Genomic DNA, 24,360 nt, shown 5'->3' with positions numbered 1-24,360 from the left:
GAGCTCAGGCTAAGGCAATGCTGAACCAAACCACAACTCACACCCTATTAGAGGTTGTGAAATAAAACTAAAGGATTGCAATCATCATTGGGAGAGACTGATATGGGGTGGGGTGGACTGAATAGGATAGAAAATATCAGTGTATTACATATAATAATGGTAAATACTGATTTGTGTAATCTTTAGTTTATATGTGTGTGTGTGTATATTATTCATTTATTTGGGTTTTTTTTACACACATGATGTAGGAATGTACTAGATCCTGGTGTAAAACACAATTTTTACTGTGAAAACAAGTATGAAAGCTACTGTTGGAGAGAGAAAAGAACATAAGAACTATACTCTAAGCAGGCTAACAGCACTTATGGAACAGATCACTTTGTCATTTGTTTTTGTACCTTATCCCCCTACATGACTCTAGGTTTTTGGAGGGTAGGATATCAGTCAGCTCTATCACTGCATTCCCCTCGGGGCCTAGCAGGGTGTGTGGGCAAAAGCTCAGTGCAAACCTCCCGCATAACGTGTACGTTAAGCCAGCTTTGAAAACGGTCATGATGTAATAAACCAGCTAACTTAGGGCTGTGTTTAGCTAAGCATATGTGAAGAAAATATATATGCATTTGCTCTTGGCCAGTGTTTATGATCATTTTATGCTTGTATCTTCTCTACTCATGACAATTAGAGCTAACTTCATTTGTGCAAGCTCTTATAAATTCATAGTTCTGAGTCTCTACCTTTAGGAAGTATTCAGAAATCACAAACAGTGTTGCTGCTAAGACACACTGTGCCTCTTATTAGATGGGTATGCAGTGGTGCAGGGGGAGGCAAGTAGGCCAATTGATTATTCACAAAGAGCAAATATACTCAACCAACAAGAGAACACAGGCATGAGGCGATGCTAGTAAATAATGTCTAGCTCACAGCCAACAAGAAGAAAATCATTTCCAAACAGTTCATGCCTCTCATCTCATTGCTCCCCTTGGAAATTAGCATAGAAATAAACAGTTTTGTTAAGAAAGCAATAAGGAGTGGAAAGAAAGCCCCCTTCAGGCTCTAATTCGCCTGGCCACACACACCATGCCTTCATCACCTGCCCTCACTATGCTCAAGTATCTGGTGCGCGTCTGCTGTGCAGGTCGGGGCTCTTGGTCAGCTGTCATGTAACAATTTTTTTCATCTGAAAAAAAGATGGGGTTGATCAACTTTGACCACAAGGCTGACTCATTCTATTCCCCAAGGTAATTTATGTAAGTTATAACACTAGAAAGGAACAAAAGCACGAGATGATTTAAAAATTCTGTATCTTGCTCTCTGACTTAAGAAGTTATACGTGCTTGACACTTTGTAGTATTTTACTAGAGAATACAGCATGTCTGCCTGTTAGGTCACCACACTGGGAAAAAAAGTTTTAATTAGATGTCAACACTGTCAATTACTTGGGTCACCAAAATCTTGACCAGGGGATGTCCATGAAATGTTTCCATAAATGAACTTCCCTTTGACTACTGTTCCTAAGATTGCTTGAACTTTTGAAGCAAAAGAAACAAAACCTATCAGAGAACTGAAAATTCAGTGCAGGAATATTGATTAATAATATGACTATTACTTAATACTGTTTTATAAGGAAAATAAAAGGGATGTTATTAAAACAGCAAAACTTTTTTTTTTTTTTTAAAGATTTTATTTTTTCCTTTTTCTCCCCAAAGCCCCTCTGGTACATAGTTGTATATTCTTCGTTGTGGGTCCTTCTAGTTGTGGTATGTGGGACGCTGCCTCAGCGTGGTTTGATGAGCTGTGCCATGTCCGCGCCCAGGATTCGAACCAACGAAACACTGGGCTGCCTGCAGCAGAGCGCGCGAACTTAACCACTCAACCACGGGGCCCGCCCCGAAACAGCAAAACTTTTATTCTTAGAGTTGTGAATCTTTCATTCATTCAGAGCATCATAAAGAGAAGCAAAGTGATAATTTTAAGTCTTGATAGGGAGAAGGAAGACTCCCTTCCTCTTTGGTAAATTAATTCTCTAGGAGAAGGCATTCTCAGAAAAATGCAGAAGGAATCTGAATAATTAGAAACTGGATCACTGAAGGGTGTATTTATTTTCAAATGTGCAAGCAATACATACATCTACCTATCTAATCTGAATATTTTAAGAGAACCCAAAAAGGATGAAAATGAAATAATTATAATATTTTAAATTTGTCTTCAGAATTTTCAAGGTACTTTCATATTCATTACCTAATTTAATGTCACCATCTTACAGTGCTACACTGGGATTGTTATCTGGAGAAGTAATGTGTTTGACAGTAAGTATAAATTTAAAGAGAGAGGAAAGAACATTGGATGGATGATAAAGTAGATTCCAAAAAGCTATAGCCAGCTGATGCATTAATTTCTTGGTCTTTAACCTGCTTCTGTGAATGTGTATTATTCCCTTGAAATTGCCTTAATGAGATCAATTAAGGTGAAAAGGCAACAAAATCATCTTCAAACAAGTCCACTCTCTATGACTGGCCTATGGTTCTGGTCTATACCCTCTTCTCCTAGATTATTATAACTGTCTCTGGACTGGTCTTTTCCATTCCCACTTCACTCTCTACCCTATGTTTCACCACCAGAATCATCTACACTAAAGATCCCTTTCACAGTGATATTCCATTTCTCAAAAACCTTCAATGGCTTCTACTTCCATTACATGAATCTGAAATCCTGTCAGGTTCTCAAGCCCTCCTGTGATCTGGCTCCATTACTTTCCCACATCTCTGCAGCATGCTCATTTCCTTATTATTTCATAAGAATCCAAAATTATTCCTGCTCTGGACTTTTCACTTATGTTTTTCCACTCATTCAGAACACACCTCATTTCAGTGAAGCTCCAGCATATGCATGTTCAATATATAGGAATATATAAGCTATACATAGGAAATCAACAATACACAGGCTGAGAGAGAAAGGGCAATATAAACACAGCAAGGCATTAGGCCTGCTATTCTATTTGATGAGAGTATGTCCCAGGGTAAGAGGACAGGGAGATGTGAATCCAGGTCCCTCTGTCAGACTCAGGTCCTGGCTACATTTCGTGGTGTCAGCATCTAGCTACTCTGAGTGTAACTAGGTAATCTAGTATTTTAAAATATGTATTTTTAATGCAATATAATTCCTGTTATTCATAAGATGAATACTTCTTTTGGAGCCTAGCCGAAGAGGGGAAAAAAAACTGGAGGAAAATCTAGCTGCACTGTATTTGCCATGTTGAGAGAGAGTAGTTCATCTCTAACTTGCTAAGTGATTTTCATAGGTAATCATGATGATATCTGCTTTTCACCCTAGGGACAGGAGTAGATTCTAACACCCATATATGATTGGAACACTATGATATGGCCTGCCTAAATTCTACCTGTCTTCTAAAAGCTCAGCTTCAGACCTCTTATCTCCGGCCTACATTAATCTCCCTCTCTTCCTGAGCTTTCATAGTCCCAGGAATGCAATTATGTGTTTATACCTCATCTTTCACTGTCTTCTGTTGTTTCTCATGTAATCATCTCTTCCCAACTCTGTTTTCACTTCTCTGAGTACAGAGAATGTGCTTTTATTTTTTTCTGTATTGCCCATGGTTCTTAACACAACGTGCCACTCATTAAGAACTCCATGGTATGATCTTCTGAACAACATGGTGTACAGCAGAGAATACGGTTTGGGGTCAGAAGGCCCTCGGTTAAAATCTCAGCTCTCTCAGATAATAAACTGTAGGACTTTCCTGACCTCCAGGCTCCTAACCTAAAAATGGGGGAATAATACCTTCTCTGGAGGGTTATTGTGAGGTTGGCAATGATGTGGGTATTGTACAAATGCCTTATATTCACCTAATGTGTACAACAAAGTGCCTTTAATATAGTGGCACTCATTATATGGTAGGTAATACTTCTAACAAGTAATTCATTTGTTCATTCATTTGTAAATTTGCCAAATGATAGAGTATTTGTGTCATAAAAATTCTGTCACCACTGAGTCTCTTTAAGGAGGAATTCCTTTGAAACTTTTAATGACTCCGCTTACAACAATGAAGATCTCTAGAGCCCACTTGACCTTACTAACAATATCTTGTGTCTATATATAGTTTAGAGTTTACAAGACCCTTTCATACACATTATCAGTCTTTCCTAACTTGCAAACAAGAAACATTGGGGATCTTTATCAGGCAAAGGAAGCAGGCAGCACCTGGTGTCTTGGCGGCAACATTGACAAAAATACTTAAACTGTCCTCTGGGCCTCTGAAAGTGCTGGTCCCGCTGCCTGGGCTACTCTTCCTCCAGACAGTCACACAACTCACTCTCTCACTTTAGTCAGGTCTCTGCACACCTGTCATCTTTTGAAGATGTTCAAGGAAGGCCTCACATCTAAAATTGCTCCCCAATCACTCTCTATCTCCTTTAATTGGCTCTTTTTCTTTGTAGAACTTATCATAATCGGATACCACATATATATCTTTACTTTTTTATTTTCCATTCGCCTCACTGGAACGTGAGCCCCGTGAGGACAGGGACTTTAGGTCATAGCTGTGGACCTAGAACCTAGAAAAGTGTGTTACACGTTGTAGGCACTCTAGAGATACCTGTTCAATAAATGAAAACTCACTGGATTCCCTTCTAGTTCTCTCCATGAACTGCGAGGACTAGAAACTCCAGGAGGTGATGATTCTCACTGAACCAATTAGTGAATGAACGGAAGCAATATCTTTACTACCTCTCCCCCATCAGATCCATCCTAGGCAGTTGTTCAGAGAAGAATAAAGCTCCAGAGCCCAGTTCTGCTTCCAGACTCTCATATTTAGCCCATCCCATGTGTCCCCTGACCTCCAGTGGTGTCAGGCAGCAAAATGGGAATCTGTGAAAGGAAAAGAGTCTTTATGCAACACTGCTCTAGATCTTGTCATCTTTCTTTAATGTCTCATTAAGACTGTTGTTTGATGATCATACCTGAAAAGTAAGAAAAGAGTAACAGTCTAATGACATTACTTGGGCAGAATAGCTTAAATTTTTTTTGAATTATCACCAGTAGCATATTCTTACATGTTCAAATCCTGCAGCTCTCAATCTGGCCCCCTGTAAAAAGTAACATATGCTCACAATAAATCTTTAAAATGGCTCTATTAATAGAGTGGCTGCAGTGACAGTTTTATAAATGGGCCCCATCTTTATGCAAACTGTGTTTTATTAGATTGCATTATAATGATTTGTAATAGGAATACAGAGATGAATTCTTCCAGGAGGAACTCCAAACGTTCCTAAGCCAGGCAGGGGTGTTAAAGCCTATGAATTCTGTGTGGCAGACTGTGCATTCCGGGAACAACAGACATCATCAGATTAGTTTTGCTATAGTTGTATGCTTCTCCGCCTGCTTTTTCCAATCAGATAATAACAGTCTAATAACTGGCTTTGGGTCTGTCAATCCAATTACTTCCTATTTGGGATGTGCTGACACTCCATTAAATCTGCAGACAGATGGCAGAGTCTTTCATTACCCTCCAAGTGAATAATTAGCTTTCTGGGCACATAAGTAGGGAAGGAGCCCATCTATGAAGTCAGGTGTCTTTCAAATAAAACCAAAAACACAGATCTCTAAAAATAATCTTGTTAGGCTAATATTATGTCCGTGCCATGCGTGTAACAGGCAAAGCCATCTAGTTTATCCTTCCGTCAGTTTAGGAGCCTTTCCGGGCAGCTTTGATCAGGAGGGGTGGCCCCCTGGCCATATTTCTACTAGAGCTCTTTCCCCCTTAAGTCTGACTAGTATGCATTCCAGTAAAAATACCACCTCAGTCTGGGATCCAAATGACGTCACCTTGGGAAAGTAAAACTATTCTTTGATCTGAGCTAATCTCATTAGAAATGAAACAAGTACAATACTCACTAAACTAAGCTGCCTCTGGAGAAAGTGAAGCAGAAATTAACCTAAAACTTTCAAGGCTAGACGACTGGGTGCCTATAGTAAATTAAAATGCAATCATAAGAATTTTAATGACGTTACCTTATAATTACAAATCTTCATATGATGCTTACAATACAATTAAGAAAAAAGAATTTAAAAGGAAGCACCATCATACGTCTTCCACATTCCCCACTCTACCATAATGATCAGCACTTACCAGGTGTTCCATAACCTCTCTGTGAATCAACTTAAGGATGTTTTAAAGAAGTTGTTAATAATCATGGTGATAATTTTTACAAGGAAAAACTGTGATATAGTTGGTGAAGTTAATACCCCAAAATATAATGAGAGTTTACTTCTAAGAACTTACATGGTTGAGTTGACAGAGATCCTTTTCTACTTCTCTACCCTCCTTGAGTAGCTTTGTCACATATATCTCATCATTATGGTCAAACTCTAATTAGATTTTGTTTTTTTTTAAAGATTTTTTTTTTTTTTCCTTTTTCTCCCCAAAGCCCCCCGGTACATAGTTGTGTATTCTTCGTTGTGGGTTCTTCTAGTTGTGGCATGTGGGACGCTGCCTCAGCGTGGTCTGACGAGCAGTGCCATGTCCGCACCCAGGATTCGAACCAAGGAAACACTGGGCCGCCTGCAGCGGAGTGCGCAAACTTAACCACTCGGCCACGGGGCCAGCCCCTCTAATTAGATATTTGTCATTTCACACTTTCAATGGGTTAGAACCTCAGGAAGGAAAACTGCAAATTAATGTGGAGACAAGCATGCTGTCGTAGAAAGAATATGGCCTGGGAATGGGAAGACCTGGATTCCAACGTGGTTGTCCTACTGATAACTGTGTGACCCTGGGCCTTAGTTTACTTGTGAGATAAACTGGACAGATCCTTTGAGTACAGCCCTCACACTCCATGACTCGGTATGGGATGACGGGATGCTGGCATGATTTGGCCTTTTTCTCAGCCTTCCTCATTGCTAAGAGTAATTCCCTAAGGGCCCTTAAAGGGACCTGGAGTATCACTGCTATCTCATTATGAATATTCATCTCCAAAGGCCACAAAGACTAATAAACTCCCAGCTGCAGGAACAGAGGGTCAACAGGCTAAAACAGCACTAAAAGCAAGGAGACATTAGTGTGCTGAACTACTAAAGCAGACAACTTTACAACCCTTTAATGAGGATTATATTTTTTCATGGCTGCAGTTAAAGGGAAAAGTAGGCCCATTAACCGTTGTCCTCCCTTTTCTAAGTGTCTTCATTCTTTACCTATTGAGGGTAATAGTTATATTCAACAATAGTTACATATGAACTTGCTTGTGTAATACTTGATTTTTTTTAAAGTTCTTTGAATACACAGTCTCTTCGATTGAACATTTAAGAAAGCACTCACAATGACTGGTTGCTTTGAAAAACAGAGTGACTAGACTGAGAGAGGCTCAGTCAATGAAGCCAAAGAGTGCTGCTATTGAAGAAGACAAGGTGATCAGTGGCAGTTGGTTGTGACACATTCAGGCTATTATCAACAGCCTGGACAGCTTCTAGGGAAACTAATGTAATGATGGCAGGAACACCTGGGCTAAAAGAGTTGAAACTTGAATGAGTTTAATTGAAAGTAGTGTCTCTCAGGTGCTAAGAGAAGAGATGGAATAGCCTAGTAACTACAGTTCAAAATCAGAAAAAGCTGATTTAATTTTGAGATTTTTACAAACACTGAAAATTAAGTAAGAATTCCAAAGCAGAAGAGGTAGGCTCTGCTTCCAGGCTCACTAGGCAGCCAGGGAGTGTCAATTTCATTAGTATAGGTGACAAAGGGGCTAGGCCGCCAGTGGCTTTCTGAAATAATTCACCATTTAAAATGGGAGAGAGGCACTTAGTCTATGATTCATCTGGACACCAAGGATGCAAATATTACCCTAATTACTGAAGTCACCTGAATGTATACGATATGGTATCTCTAAAGAGTTATTTTTCCAACTTGAAGTCAAGAACACTAGAAGCCTCATGAAGAATCCAAAATTGATCAGACAGACTGGAAAGTAGAAAAAACCCCCACTCACTAGCAAAATAATGGGCAAGATATACAAGGAAAAATTGTCTTCCCATGCTCCAGGGCCTCAAATCTAACTCTTCAATCAGTCTCCCACTGAATCAGGAGAGCTATGGAGGAAAAGAGCGACAAAATGCAAGGGGGGCATTTTCATTGCTGTTAGAAGGGCCATGTAAAGCTGGGGTCCTCTTGGAGCTGTACACTTGAGACTCACAGTTCAAAAGTTATGTGAGGCACCTGATTAATATAGTCAAGATCAACAGAATACTACTGCCTCTGTTAGAGTCTCTTCGAAGCACTAGCATTCAAATCATTAATGAAGATGATAAAATAAGGTAAAACAGCTCACTGCTCAAACTGCTCTTTGAGGATTTTGAGGCCCTGCTTTTATTAAACATCTTCATTTGCCACTTAAATACATTGTGCTTACTTTCCTAATAATCGACATATTTTCACAGGTAAAGAAGAGAAAGTGTGGGGGTGGGATGGGAGAGAATGCCTCAAAAAAGCCAAGTGAGGAGCCAGCCCCATGGCCCAGTGGTTAAGTTTGGCACACACTGCTTCGGCGGCCCAGGTTTGGTTCCCAGGCGCAGACCTACACCACTTGTCAGTGGCCATGCTCTGGTGGTGACTCACATACAAAATAGAGGAAGATTGGCAGAGATGTTAGCTCAGGGTGAATCTTCCTCAGCAAAAAAAAAAAAAAAAAAAGGGGCCAAGTGAATGTCCACCTTCACCCTCCTTGCTTGCACCACTCCTGCTGATGTTCCAAAGTCAAGAACAATCTGGAAGACTACTCACCATTTGGCTCTCTATACTAACAAGCCTCCAAATCCACTCAGACAACTAAAGTTGACTACTCCTTTTGATATATCCTCTTGAGAAAACATAAATGCATATTATTTTTGTATACTTTTTTTCAGAGCATCAAAATTGTCTCAGTTTTTACAGTTCCATTTTCATTTTGGATAAAAATGCACATTCTACAATAGCTCCACTTACGGCTTCATCAAAGCACAGTAATTTAGATTTTTGTTCCTGTGAACAATTTTCCTCTATAGTAGTTTTTTTCATTTTCCATATTTTAAGAAATGAAAATGCCTTAGTTGTAAATAAAATAATCACTTTCTATAGACAATGTGAAAAGTATGTTTTGGGGCATTTTAAATGATGAGACATTATGGGCTGCTTAATTCTGATCTAATCAGAAGCAAGTGTGAAAGCCCTAAAGAAAACATCTGAAACCACGGAAGGGACAAAGAGAACAGCAGCCGACTCCCTAAACCAGGGTCCTTAACCTGGGGTCTGCGAATCGCCTGATGCTGCATGTCAAATTGCCTGGGTCTGGGCATACAAATATTTCTCCAGGGTCCACAGCTGTCACCAGATTCTCAAAGGTAGATGCAACTCCCCCAAATTTCCTACACTCCCAAATTCTCCCCGATAGAGTCTCATCTGCATGTGAAAAAACAATGTTTAATTAAGTTTCCACATGTTAAACATGAATAAAAGAAAGAATAACTATAGAGGTAAATTGTATTTAAAGCCACTGATGTTTGATTTCTAAATCTTTGATAACATTATTTCATAACGATTAAGCACATAAAGAAATTTGATCTGTTTTAGATAACACAGTTTATGGTAGGCCGAGTGCGGACCAATAGCTCTGGATTCTAATCCTGATTCTGCTATCATCCTGCTAATCAGATTGGAGCAAGCTAATTAACTCACCTGGAGAACTGTTGAACATAGTTTATGCATCAAGAACTTATTTTACTAATTCACTCTCACTGAGATTTTGTTTTGAAATATTTTTACTAATCAAACTGCTTTTATTAAATAACTTATTTCTCCTTTTAAAAATTAATTTGTTTATAAATTGCCAAAAGGACTGATCAGTTCTTCTTCTGCCCATTTGTCCAACCAACAAATACTGATGAACGTCCCAGCATGTCTGAGGCCCTATTCAGGGAGCTAAGGACACACAACTGAACCGGGCAGACCCAGCCCCTACTTCTATGGAGCCTACAGTAAGTGCTCACCTTGAGCTCACAGAACTCCAGCCAGGATATAAATAAACCTATTGGTAATGTTGCAGCCATATCATGAGTGCATCCATACTCATGAATAAACTGAAAATAACTTGTGAAGCTTATCACCAACTTCACAGACTTCTAGGAGCTGGGAATTCTGGACAGTCAGCTGTTGAGTGAGATCAGCCGTCATATTCCTTCTAGTTCTAAAACGTGAAGATCTCACCATTCTAAGTGGAGAAGAGAGGATCCAGAGTTCAATATTCAATACCAGTTCAAGATATGCAGCCCTAATAAAAATGATACTTCAATCGTTAAAACATTCCCACATCTCCCCAATCTACAGAAATGTCTTCTTTCACTAAAACCTAATTATGTCTATAACCAAAGTAGATATTTATACTGATAATTCAATTTATGTAATATACATCTTCCTCCATGCTTCAGAGAGTTGAGTTTAAATGCCTTTTTGATTACTAATTATTTTCTAAGTGAGTTTAATGCTTGTGAAAGCTATTGGGACCACATGCCTGAGGATAAGTGTTCTGTTTATTTGACAAGCAGGTTCCACAGAGCCCCCAGTAGTGTGCAGCATGAACCTCTACCCACAAATTCCAATCTGGAAAGGTTTGTGTTGTGAAGCTAAAGAATATTTCAGTCATGATATCTTCCCTTCAGTTACTGCTAGTTTAAAAAATAAGAGAATAACCCAGATCTAGAAATAGGGGATCAATTATATGAAGAATTTGCCTAATCATTTATTTCATATGGAATGCATGTGACCACTCACAAAATACAAATTATGTGAAATAGGGCTAACACGTTAACTTGTAATAAAGGTAAATAGCTTCCACATGTTTTCTTCCCATTGTGTAAGTTCAGTTTGAAGTGTTACAGTAATCACCCCCATAGTTCCGGGAAATTAAATCATGTTTTTGCATCATTTGTTTCAGCCTACTCAGTGCTTAGCAACCTGTAAGTGCCCTCAATGGGATGGGAGAGACTCATTAGAAGCTTAAAGCTTTAGGACTATTAAGCAATCTTAGGTAAAGACATCTCTTAGAATTTTCCAGTGAAAATCAATTCATCAAATTCCTCTCCTGTCTACATTCTATTGCATGCTCTATTGCTCCTAAAAAACCTTGTTTCTCCTCCAGCTGGGGTAACTGCAGTTCACTCAGCAACCACTGATTCATGGACCACACTGTGGACTGTAAAGTAGGCTGACTCTTATTTCTGCTGGGGAGATGAGGTTGGGTTAGTTATGTGCTCGTTATTTACCAGGCTGGAGGCAGCTTCTGACTCCCTTAGGAGCTGCCTAACACTAATGGCGTCAGGTTTGCCACATGAGAATATATATTTCTTCTAATTACATGGTCAATGGACTGAAGATCTTGCTATCCAGAAAAAAATGGCAAGCCCTTGGACGCTTTAAACCAGATGATCAATATGCTGACTACATCTAAGATACAGAGTTAGAAACTAAATCAGTATAATATGGTTGTGATGGTCAAAACGCACAACTTACACATACAGTCTTTCACTGCTTTCAACAACAGTGTATTCTTAGAAACTAAAATGTGAAGGAGGAAGTCTTTTCCCATCATCCCCCACAACTGACACCAAAATAACATTTTCCCTTTGAAATGGATAGTCTTAAACTGACTAGTAATTCTGCAATTATTATAATAGTAACACGATTTATAACCAAACTAAGTAACTGAGTACAGACTTTCGTAATTTGACCAAGGATACATCTAGGTCAACACTGGGCCTAGAACCCAGGATTTTCATATCCTCTTCTGGTCTTTCCAATACACTGTATCGCTTTATCATCAAATGATAATCCTTTATTGTTAGTGTGGCAGACTACATAATTACATTAGGAAGCTTGCTGGAAATTAACAATTGGAAGGCAGCTATGCTCACCACTACACCACCAACACCACTAGAAAATTAACAATTGAACAAATTAAGAGAGGCAAAAGGAAAATATGTGCCATTTAGTGGTGGGGAGGTGGGGAGAAGTAGCATAGAATTGAATAAAGGTCAGCAAACTACAAAGTGGCACAAAGTGGAGAGCTTTTGTTAGCCTTAAGCCTGAGGAAAATGCTTTTCTTGATCCAGTGTTCCAGAACTTTTCAGATAAAGAATTCCTTTCTTCCCTTCCTTCCTGCTTACATACTAGCTTTATTAAGATATAATTCACATGCCAAATAATTCTTTCATTTAAAGTTTATAATTCAATGGTTTTTAGTATATTCACAGAGTTGTGCAGCCATTACCATAATCAACTTTACAACATTTTCATCAGTCCTAGAACAAACCCCATATCCAATAGCAGTGACTCTCCACTTCCCTCACAACTCCACCCCACTTCCAGCCCTAGGCCACCACTAATCTACCTATTTCTATACATTTGTCAGTTCTGGACTTTTCACATAAATAGAACCATACAATAGGTGGTCTCGTCGACTGGCTTCCTTCACGTAGCATTATGTTTTCAAGGTTCATCTATGTTATGGCATGTATCTGTACTTCATTCCTTTTTATTGCAGAATAATATTCCATTGTATGGGTACACCACATTTTATTTACCCATTCATCAGCTGATGAACAACTTGCTTTTTGATGTGCTAAAATCCTTTCTCTGGGCTCTCCATTAACTTACAGTCCACTGTTATCACTATTTTCATTTTTCATTCATAATCACTAATGGAGTAGTGTTTTTTATCTGATTGAGGAAACCAAAGCAATCCGAATATGAACTGAAAGCCAGATTAAAGATAACTGAAAGACCATGGGTTGGTATGAGCAATGATTAAATTAACCGTAAACCATTAACAGGATACAAAAAGAAAGCGATGAGGATCGTGGGAAGTAGGTGATATGTCATCTAAAGGTGCTGATGTGTAGATACAATAGCATCACCAAAGAACAGTGACTAAATAGAGATGGCGGGTTTCATAGTGCCTGCCTTATGACTTCTGAGTACTTCATTAGAAAAGGCAATGTCACTGCTGGAGCTACTCACCTGTCAGCCATGTCTTCCACATCTTTGAGCCTCCTCAGAAGCCTAGAATAGCATGTGGTCACACTAGAGTTAACAAATACTTATTAGATGATCATATATTCCAGCTTCAGGGTTCCCTGTGAGAATGCCAGAACCTGTCCTTGCACTGAGATCTCACAGCGAACTTCCTAAGGGACAAGCTCTTTCAGGTCACTGCTGAGTATGAAGATATTTGATCCTTGGAATTGTACTTAAAATGCCTGAATTGTTTAGTGTTGAATAAACAACTGAACCCAATTGACAATCAGTTCACAGGTATTTGTTGAGTTTCTACTACGTGGCAGGCATTGCTTGAGACACTGAGGACCCAACAGACAAAGCTGCTGACTAATGCAGTTTACATTCTAGTTAGGGGAGACAGACATGAAACAGACATGTATTAAGTAGTGACAGATGCTATAAATTAAAATAAAGGAGACTGAGGGCTGGAAAGTGATGAGCAGTTGCTCTTCTAAAGAGGACAGTCAGGGTCATTAGCATACAAAAGACACTTGACTATATCACTCCAGATATTCCAACGGTTTGAGGCACCTGTGCCCAGAATCAGGGACAAAGACCAAATAAGTATTTCTTACTGTAGCACAAGTTATAATACTTGAATTCTAAAAATTATGTACTTAGCACATAGAAGACACAGTTTTAAGGTATCATTCCAATAGTGGTGGCACTTTTGGACTGATCGACAGAGATTCTTTTCCCAGATCCCCTTTTGCTAACATGGGAGACAGCTAATATCGGAGATAGGATAACTGGTGGTTTAATTTAGTGAAGTTAGTTGATCTCATGGGAACTGAACTCATGGCATTGGTCTCTCTCAAACTATGCTCCAATTAACTACAATATACTATTCTGGGACACGTAGCTGCTGCTGTCTGCCTGGAGTAGCACAGCTGTTCAGAGTGAAAACCAGCACACAAGCAGTTAAGCACATTTGGGAAAGAAAAAAATATGTTTTTAAATGCCTTCTTTTTTTAAAAGTTAGCCCGAGTGCAGCTGTGATTCTTGAACAGCTTGTTCTGAACCACACGGCCTTCCAGCCTCCCAATCTTTCCACTATGTTCCATGCTCAACTGGCTTTCAACAGCTTTCCCGAAGCAACTCTTCAGCATACTAAACTTGGGATTCTTTAACACTAAGTAACACTTTTCTCTCTTTAATGGGATAATTTAGCCTTCTGACTTTCACAGCAGATGCATTTAAGATTTAGTGATGTCATTTAATTACAGACTCTGAAGAAATCTGAAAGCATCATTATAACTAGCCTATGCTGTTAGCTCCCTGATGGAGCCCATCAGCAGTGCTATGTACAAGAAGAACGGACTCCAGGGAGGAAGAAAGAAGAGAAAAAGGCATAGGTCAAGGCCTGTGCTCCATCACCTGAATATTGATGTCCAAGGTTCTCCATATATCATCTAGTTAAATGGAGATAAAACTCAGAAAGGGAGAGACCAAGGGTCCAAATTAGCAGGCAAATGAATGATCAGGTCAATAAACCTACTGAATAATTATTACGGTGTATTTTCTCAATTAGAGTGATCAAATTAAGATATCAAAGGTACTTTTTTTTGTCCTCTTAATGGTCTCTTAAAGTCTTAACCACTAGAGTTCAATAACTATTATGCACCATTACAAGCACTTGTACTTGACCTTTTTGCCTAGTAAGAGCGATGATAAAGATTAAGGGAAAAAAATATAAGCAAAGAAAAGCCTATATGTTAATCAAATGAGAAAGTGCTTTAAGAAAATTAAGTGGCATAATTAAAAATTTTATTGATTTGAATTATTAACATAATTATTAATATTATTGCTGAAAATGGAAGGATAGATAAAATGGGATGTTTTAAACAAATGATTACTATTCTCCAAGAATATAAAGATGGGAGTGTGAAGAATTTATCACATTCATAAGCTGTCCAAAGAAAGCAAATCAAAAACAAATATGCATTCCATCTACTGCATAGAACTTTTCTCTTGGTACTCACACCACTGCCAGCAACTAAGGGTCTAAACAACTCAGTTCTATAGAAGAGTTTCACAAAATCTGAAAGCATCACAACCCCAAGTCTATAATACCTCCTGTTACTGACAACATGTATCACCGGCGTATTGTAAGCAAAGGAAGAACTAAGCTATCTTTGTTTGTCAAAATCTGAACCTTCCTCCCTTCCAAATAACTTACAATTTTTAAAACTAGCTACAAGCAAGGATCCCATACACTAACTCTCCACACAGTTCACTGAATGCACACTTTATTACACTACTTAAATGCAAGAGTTCAAGAGCACAGACATGGATGAGTAATTTGGCATGGTGAATGAGATGAACATTCTGGCCTTCTGCCACTAGGAATCATATAAAATTCAGTGTTCATAAAAGCAGTTATGTCCTAGTGGAACTGTAAGGAGGATGATAGTCAGGGTCATGGCTTAATGATATGATGTCAGACATAGCAGTGTTTCATACGTAAGCATCAAAGTCTACACGGATATGTGGCTATGATCCACTCTTCCAACCACCAACCACAGACAATCCCTGGTCTCTGGATATCTCCAACCAGAGCTGGTTTTGGCAAAGGGCTTGGCAGCCTATGCAACAACGTGACTTAAGGATGCTATGAAGACATAGATCCTCTACTATTGGAAAGGGGCTAAAAAAGTAAAGTTTTCAAGGGATATAATAGCTCATATTCACAAGAGAGGATATGAGTTACAGAAGGTTCTTTAAGAAAATCATTTATTGAATATTATGAACCATAGCAATTGCTTTATATATTTTATTACTAATCTTCATAATACTCCGTTGAGATAAACATCCCCTTATTAAAGATGAAGCACAATGAAGCTGAGTAACTTGTCCGTTGAGATAAACATCCCCTTATTAAAGATGAAGCACAATGAAGTTGAGTAACTTGTCCAAAGTCACTAGACAAATAAAAACGGTATGGCTGGGATTCAAACCCTAGTCTGTCTTGACACTTACTTGGGTCTTTCCACTCTGTCACCCTACTTTCCAGTGAATTAAGCCCGTGACCTTGAAGCCAGAGGGCAGGTTGTGGAGACCTGTCCTTCTGTATACCCCATATAATAGCATCAGCCTTTGATATCATATCTCTCCCCCCACATGCACAGTAAAATTGTAGGTATGTACCTGGGTCCTGGGAACATTTAATCTAAGGACAATTTCCTGGCGTTCATTTAACCAGATTTTATCTACAAAAGAAAGTGTTTCAGGGGATCCATTGAAGTGTGACTTGCCCCAGGCTCACTTCTACTATGGATGACGCTGCAAAGAAGCCTCCTATGTTGGGATCATTCTTCTGCCCTGATTTGAAACTTACCCTTTGATAGCCTTCAGCCTGCCTGATCTGAGTCTCATCGGTTCAAGTAGATTACTGCAAAAGAGACTCCTTGTCTAGTGAGATCAACAACATACAGGGAGCATCGGATAATTTCTAATTGAATTTTGCATTACTTTGATTAATGTTAATGCCAGCAAGGCCCCAAGGATGGGTGCATTTGTGTGATTTGAAATAATCTAATAATTTTATAAAAGCAAGAGATATTTGCTTATTGTAAGCCTAGAGGCCCAAGTATCTAACTAGTTTCGATCCCAGAATGACTGCACGCCCTCAGAGGTTACATTTATTTTAGTAAACCTAGATATGTATAAATATAACATTTCCTAATATAGAATTTTGACAAATAACTAGCAATGTCTGGATTGATGACTTCCTCTAAGCTAAGGAAGCTAACATGTTCTCAACAAAAGCTTAAAAGATACTATGAACATAGACAATACTGCAACCCTTGGCAGCCTTTTAATACTGACCCAACTTGATTGTATTCATCCACAAAGATAAATTAGGTAGAAAGACTCATAGAGGCTAGGATTACAAAGGAAAGGTTAAAAAAAATATGAGAAGCCACAGGGAATGAATAAAACTAAAAAAGGTTGATTCTGACACAACAGAAGCTTTTTTTGCGTTGTCACTCATTAAGCAGCATGTCTGGAAGGAGGTATTATTGCATTTTGTAGCTGGTGAAACTAAAGATAAGTTAGACAACTTTCCTAAAGGCGTAAGAGTAAGCCAAGCACTCAACTGGGAGTTGAGTTTCTGCGCCCCTACCACTCCACTGATCACAATGAGTTAATGCTGAGCCCCACATGGGAGACTCACACAGTGAGGGCCCAACGCAAGACCAATTCTCACGAGATGTATCAAGCTCTCCCACAAATTTCAGGTATGGGAGTGGCTGGGCATCAATCATCTGGAAAAACCCCAGCCAACGACAGAATCAACAGATTTTAGAATTGGAAAGGGTCTCTGCATTCATTGATACTTCATTCCTTGCATTTACAGATGAAAAAAAAAAAAACAACCAACCCAGAAAGACTAAGTGATATGCTGAAGGAAACACATCTAGTCAGTGGCAGAGCCAGAACCCAAACTCAGGTCTACCAACTACCAGCCCAGTTGTTGTAACACTATAGTGCAACACACTATCTGTAGATTTCAGAACCTACAGAAAGCCAGCTTATTTTTACAGTGAATCCAGCAGCCCCGAGAAGTCTAGTCTAATCTAGAGTTTAAGGAGTCCCACTCCCCCACTCCCACCGGCTACCAAAAAATGAACCAGATAACCTAAAACAGCCTTCAAAAGTTTTCAGCTTCCAACAGCCTTCTTCACGGACTGTTTTGAATTCTACATTTAGAGCTTTTTTTGATTCTTGATACTTTCTATTTCCCTTATATAGACAGACCCACTATCTAAGAGTTATTTTTTTTCAGAACCAAAGTGGTGGAGGGAACAAAGGCAGCATGTTCCACTCTCATCAGTGCTGCTGACACACTGGCCAGTGTCTCATGCTTCCAAAGACTAATAAAAGATCATCTGCCCAGTTTTGTGATGTCACATGTGGATTCACCAGGAAGCAAGGCGTATTATAATTAGAGCCATCTTTAGAGGATCAAGTAATCTCTTAGCATTTCAGGAGGCAATATAAAACAATTCTTAGTTTTAAAAATACCAACATGCTATCAGGGGTTGTGGCAGCCATGGAGGTGCTCCACTTAGATCTCCTTCTAAGAGAATGTGCTGTGGGGAGCAGAGCTGATTGTCAGCCTACAGGCACCACACCTGTGGATCCCCTCAGTGTTCACGCCAGGCCACGTTTTCCCGAGGTGCTCCCAGCCAATGACCGAGCAAGGCAGGCAAACCTGAACTGGGCCATAGCGGTCCAGCGTGGGATTCTTTATGACACCACAAAGCTCCAAAACAAAAAAAAAGACTTGCTCTTGGGAATTATTAACAATAATTCTGGTAGACTCCTGGTAAATCTGAGAGAGTTGCTAAGTCCAAGGAAGAGGTTGTCTCTAATAATAACAAAGGGCAGCTAAAAAATATACATATTTATAAGAAGAAACTTGTTAATAACAAGCTCTTAAAACCAGTTTTTGAGCTCCCAAATCCAACACATCTCTGAGGCTGCTATCATTAACGCTTCCCTTCTCCACATTATAAAGGCAAAACCAACAAAAAAACCTCTTATTCACTTGGTAACACTGTCAAATAAAATGCTAAAAGAGTGGCTGTTTTAGATTCTCTAAAAGCAATTATAAGAGGAAACTACTTCAAATATGAAGAAAATGAATTCTTTTGGAAAGCATGTTAACTATCAGTGTGAAGGCGTTTAGGGTACTGCTTGATGACTAGAAAAAAAATAGCTAATAAAAAACTGTAGGTGACCATTTATTCTATGATAGTATCATTTGTCAAATGAAACCCATGCCTCCAGCATCCAACTCCCGCCCCTCCAATTTACCAAAACACCCCACCCCGCTCCCCAGTAAATGATCAGGATAAGTCCTCTGACTTACCACTAACAGACATTTCCCAAATGATCCCAAGACCAGTGAGTTCTGAAAAGTTTCAAGGAACAGAGTCTCTAAGATGTTTGGTCCTTCTCTTTTTTCCCTCACTCTTTGCTTTTTACAGTACTAGAAAGCCACACTTCTCCCCTAGCAATATATCAAAAATAAGAGTTAGTAGCAGTGAGAAAGCTATTAAAAAAAAAAACCTCTTTTTATAGATGGGGCATTAAATGAACACTATTTAAATCTCTTGCTTATACAACAAAGATGGGAAATAGATATAAATTTTCCAATATCTAAAAGCAAAACCCTGTAGTCTACCAAAACAAAATTCCCTTTGTAATGCAACTTTGCAAAGGAAACTTAAACTCCAAAGATAATTTTGCATCCAAGGTACTCACTGAATCACATTCGCAGAGATGAATCAATAGAATTTGTTTGATTGCTTCATCATCCCTCCATTATACCAAATCTTCTAAGGCAGCAGGAAAGATCATAAGAATGTTTGAGGATTGCTTATTTGAAGATAGAGAGAAGGCCAAATCCTATCATACCTATTACAGAATAGAGCCTAACCATAAAAATCTTAATTAACACTGTAACAATTTACTTAGAAGTCTCTGATGCAGCCCATGTGAGGCTAAATCAGAAGGGAAATGCTGTTAGCATTTTAGAAGAATTAAATTAAAAGAAAAAAACCAATATGGCAGAGGCCACATTATAGACTAATAAGGGATTAGATAAAGCACTTATTGCTTGGATATTGTTTCTGCTATGCGACAGAATGAAGGGAAAACAGCTCTGAGCCTTGGGTTAGAGTGTGATAACTTTTCCAGTGAGTAATGGTGGGAAGAGTGGTCCTCAACCTTCTGACTCTATCCACATCCTAGAAACAGTGAAGAAGTCTTAAAGAAGATAATATCTCAGAGCAAGTAATATCTCAGATCAAGTCCTGTTTAAAGTTAATAAGGAATCATGAGGAATTTGGTATACATGTTTTTCTCATTAATTACTCCCTAAGATCAGAATCAAAAGAGAGAGTAGGGTGAACAACTTGCGTTAAAAATCTTACCCAACATACTTTGGACCTTTCCTTTGTGTTAATCACAGCACAGTCTTAGGAAGAATGTCTGCAGTACTCATCGATCTAGTACACTTTTATAAGCCTCTTAGAAGAAGCGTGGTTAAGTTCACGTGCTCCACTTCGGCGGCCCAGGGTTTCGCCGGCTCAGATCCTGGGTGCGGACCTAGCTCCGCTCACGCTGAGGTGGTGTCCCACATAGCACAACTAGAAGGACCTATGACTAGAATATACAACTATGTACTTGGAGGCTTTGGTAAGAAGAAGAAGAAGAGAAAAAAAAAAATAAAAAGACTGGCAATAGTCGTTAGCTCAGGTGCCAATCATTAAAATAAAATAAGATAAAATAGGGCATAAAGTAAAGAGTAAATGTTACTAGATATCTAGGCTGCAAATAGCACAGAAGTGTGGTGGAGATGCAGTTCCAGGAGAACAGAATATTACACGGGTAAGGTACGGTACCTAGACAGTCTTCATAATGACTCATGATAATAGAGGGTGCTATATATGATATGTACTCATTATATGCTAGAGACTGTTCTAAGAACTTCATGTGTATTAACAAACTCAATCCTTACAATAGTCCTATAAGGCAGGTACTATTATTATCATCCCCATATACCAGATGAAGAAAAAGAAGAACAGAGAGATTTAGTGACTTGCTAAATGTCACACAGCTAATAAATGACTGGGCTAGGATCTGAAGCTAGATACGATGGTTTTAAAGTCTGCACTCTCAACCACATGCCACTGTCTCCCATCTATACTACATACCTGCTTCCTACTACAATTCCAAATCAGGCCATCCCTGATTCCACCAATAATCATAATACTGCCTTGTTCTTTAGAATGACATTTACTAGGAATGTGAAAACACTTTTCAGGTCTAGAGTAGCAACTCGTCATGTCCCACTGCAGGAAGTATTTTTACTATACATTCTAGTCTAAAAGGAGACCCTCAGATTGTCTGAAACAGACCTAAATATACAATCCAGTAATAAAGTTTCCTGATAATTTCTTCTAAAGATAATATGTTCTCAACACAACAAGCAGAGGCCTAGAAGAAAGAGCAAAATGTGCATGGTTTTTAATCTCAGTAGAAATCCTGATAAATGCTACGTTCAAAGGATTCTTACAGGGAGTAAGAATCATTAAGGATCCTGGTAAAATCATTTTAAATCCATAATCTTAGCACACTAAATATAAAAAATTAATAACAAAAGATAATTACAAAATAATGTCTGAAAATATAAATTAAGTAATTTTCTTGGCCCTCAAGTGGTCTTATATTTAGAACAGAATTAAAGCTCGTGCTCTTTTTTGTTTTCATTTTACCTCCTTTCCAGAAGGCTAAAAGGGCCTTCTTGTTACAGGACAGTTGTGTTTCACATTTTTAATATGACTTTAAAAATACACGTAAGTATTCTTAGACACAAAGCAATTAGAAGGACATCAGTAAGGCCGGGAACAAACTCATGGCCCATAACTTGCAAAAAAGAAACAGAGAAAATCATACTTTGTGAAGAATACCTATGTGAAGACCCAAAGCAACAGGTTTCTGAAGCTCATCCAAATCATTTGGCATGTCAACAGGCTTACTTGGAGCCAAATGTTAGCTCTTGAGCATTTGATAAAGTTTGAAAAATAATATGTTGATGATTTAACAGGCTAAAAATCAAATATGAATCAAATTTTTCATAAATTACACATGATCTTAAAAATTAGAGAGAAGAGTGAATGAATCCTGTCCATATTACAATGGAACCCAATTCATCATTCACATTCTATAGTCCTTCATTCACAAAGAGGTCCATTAGCCTTCTTTGCCAGTCCTTTTTCCACATAAAGGAACTGGCCTTGGGGCAACACACGCCAAATGTCTGGAACAAGAGACAAGATGTTCAATTAACTCCTGAAAGTTGATTGAATAAATTAATATAGAACTTAGACTAACGTGCCCGTGCAGTCAGCAGTGGAAAGGGAGAGGAAGAAGAGTAACCTGTAAGGAGGATGCTGCACTTTATTAGGCAACGACATAAAGACACCATCATTTGTATTTCCAGTACCAAAGAGTGGAATCAGAAAGTGGACTGTGGCAATCATAAACAGACAGTGAAAAGAGAGACCCAAAAACTCAATTTCCTCAAGCCGCTAACCTATTCCTTAAAATCATATTTACAAGTTGAAGTCCCCACTTCCTTTAGCTTTCTAGCCCAGCTAGAATTAGATTTCTAACTTATTTTGCCTTATTTCTTTGATTTAAGAGTATGGATTAATGGAATGCCCATAAATGTCCAAAGAACCTTAAGTCCACTAAGACTATAAGCAAAAAGAAGACAGATGCATTTCCTTCAAGAGAACTGATGATGTGGTTTTCTTCTAGCATTGAACCTAACTCTACACTAGCTAAGGAATCCTTTTCTGAAGTTTCAAGAAGGCCAAATTTCAGTTCTTTTGTAGACACTAGAGCATCTCATATGGTCTACAGCCATGACTTACCTGCATCGAGGGCCCCATACGTCCTTCTGTCTCCTATGTATTTATAGTCTTGGGATGCTCAACAGAAGAGTAAATGAGGGATTATGAATGTCTCACAGGAGACATGGACAGGGAAAAAGATCTCATATATTTTCTCAGCTATTTTGATGCCTTTACTGTGTCACAGTCCTCTCTATTGGACTAAATCCACAGAAAAACTATAAGGAGAACATTAGTGTAGCTATACACATATTCTGCTAGATACACCTGCTACATCTTTGGCAGATAAAATTAATTTGTCCTCTTTTCTAACTTTATTACAGATGATAAACTAAAACACAAGAGTACAAGGACAGCGCTACATTGTGTACCAAGATTAAGAAAGCTGTGTGTCTTTGCAGAACACCCTGTGAGACTGTCAACTTGATTACTTTACTGAATAAAAAGTGGCTTGAAGTAATTTCTGTATGATACAGGCTAAGAATGACCAAGGAAAACTCCTAAAATTTATATAAAAGTCTAATGCATGGAGGCTGTGCATTTCATCCATGTTGATTTCCACTCCTTTATCCCAAAGGATAGGCATATTGCAGATTAAAGAAATTAAGAAACTTTGGCACGTAGTACTACATAGTAAAGCATTTAGGAAAGAAACGGAATTCCTCACTTCTAAAGAGACAAACTCAGAAAAAAAAACATGTAAAATATTGTCTACCTTTTTGAAAAATTGCCATAATCATGACTCCATAAAGAGTTAAATCCTCTTAAAACGCATAGACCTGGAGGCCCGGGGTAAAGGCGCGGCTCCATTTTACTGCCATATACCTGAGTTACTGCTGGAGGTAACAGATGTTAGTCACGTTAACCATATTTTCATCATTACTTACTTAACTAATAAGGGGGGGGAGGGACAAGTTGAGTGGAGCATTAGAATCTTCAGGGAAAAATAATCGTAAACTTCAAGTCGACATTGTGAGTTGTCCATAAGCTTCAGTGATTCCTGAAATTGGACCAGGATGAGCTTCATACAGCCCATTTAATTCACCAAAAAACATTTAATTACCAAAGCCAATGGGAAGATGAACTCAGAACTAATATCCATAAGTTAAGGACCATATACTATAACATGCACAAACAGAGTAAAAAGTTAGGCTTGAACTAAGTGGATTTTTAAAATGGCTTTTTTCCTTAAAAAAATCAAGTTAAATGCCTTCAAGTTTCTATGCTTAATATCCATGGTCAATACACCACTGTTTATCAGCAATAACTTCAGTTAAACAGCAATGTCATAAGAATAACAGCAATAACCTCAACGGGAGCTAACATTTACTGAATGCTTACTATGTGCTGGGCTCTGTCTAAGCTAATTTTACATATATATGTATATATACATAAAATCTCATTATCTTTGCCTTCTTTTTTCAACATCTTTTATTCAATGTCATTCTAATTCCTACTGGCATATCTTTAAACCTTTACAAATATTAAAAGTCCACAGCTGGTAAGGAGGCTGCATTCATTTAGAAAGCAAGTGAACCATTATAGTAACACATATGGAATGGGCTAAACATAAGTTTTCTGCTCATGCCTGAGAATAATTCAAGATATCAGTCTGGATCTTCAGGGATGTTAGTGGTCTGCACTCCTGCAGCCTTCCCAACTTTGCCCTGGCTGGTTAGTTCATTGGGTAGAGATCCACACAATGAGGTCAAGGCTATGGCTTAATCTGCTTTTTGATACCAGTTTATTCTGCACAGAGAATAATCACTCAGTATCACATACCACATCCTTAATCCCAGCTACGTGTTTTGAAAATATGTGCCTTTGATTGTGAGG

The 24,360-nt window shown here is 38.6% G+C and overlaps 1 protein-coding gene across 4 annotated transcripts in view; it reads right to left on the bottom strand.

Moving 5' to 3' along the window:
- The window catches only part of EXOC4 (exocyst complex component 4), a 758,598-nt gene that overhangs the window by 240,943 nt on the left and 493,295 nt on the right, over positions 1–24,360 (bottom strand). The window contains exon 11 of one of the 4 annotated variants that reach the window (XM_070617731.1): positions 4,744–4,884. The exons of 2 other annotated variants lie outside the window; for them this stretch is intronic. In XM_070617731.1, coding sequence (XP_070473832.1) covers positions 4,744–4,884 — 141 coding nt within the window. Of the gene's footprint in view, positions 1–4,743; positions 4,977–24,360 lie in introns of those variants that run through there. One more of the 4 variants, XM_070617735.1, reaches the window with a different exon arrangement.

The sequence above is a fragment of the Equus przewalskii genome, chromosome 4, assembly GCF_037783145.1.
Source record: "Equus przewalskii isolate Varuska chromosome 4, EquPr2, whole genome shotgun sequence".
Taxonomy (NCBI): Eukaryota; Metazoa; Chordata; class Mammalia; order Perissodactyla; family Equidae; genus Equus; species Equus przewalskii.
Note: the sequence above shows the minus strand (reverse complement) of the source record. Positions and strands in the feature narration are given on the sequence as shown.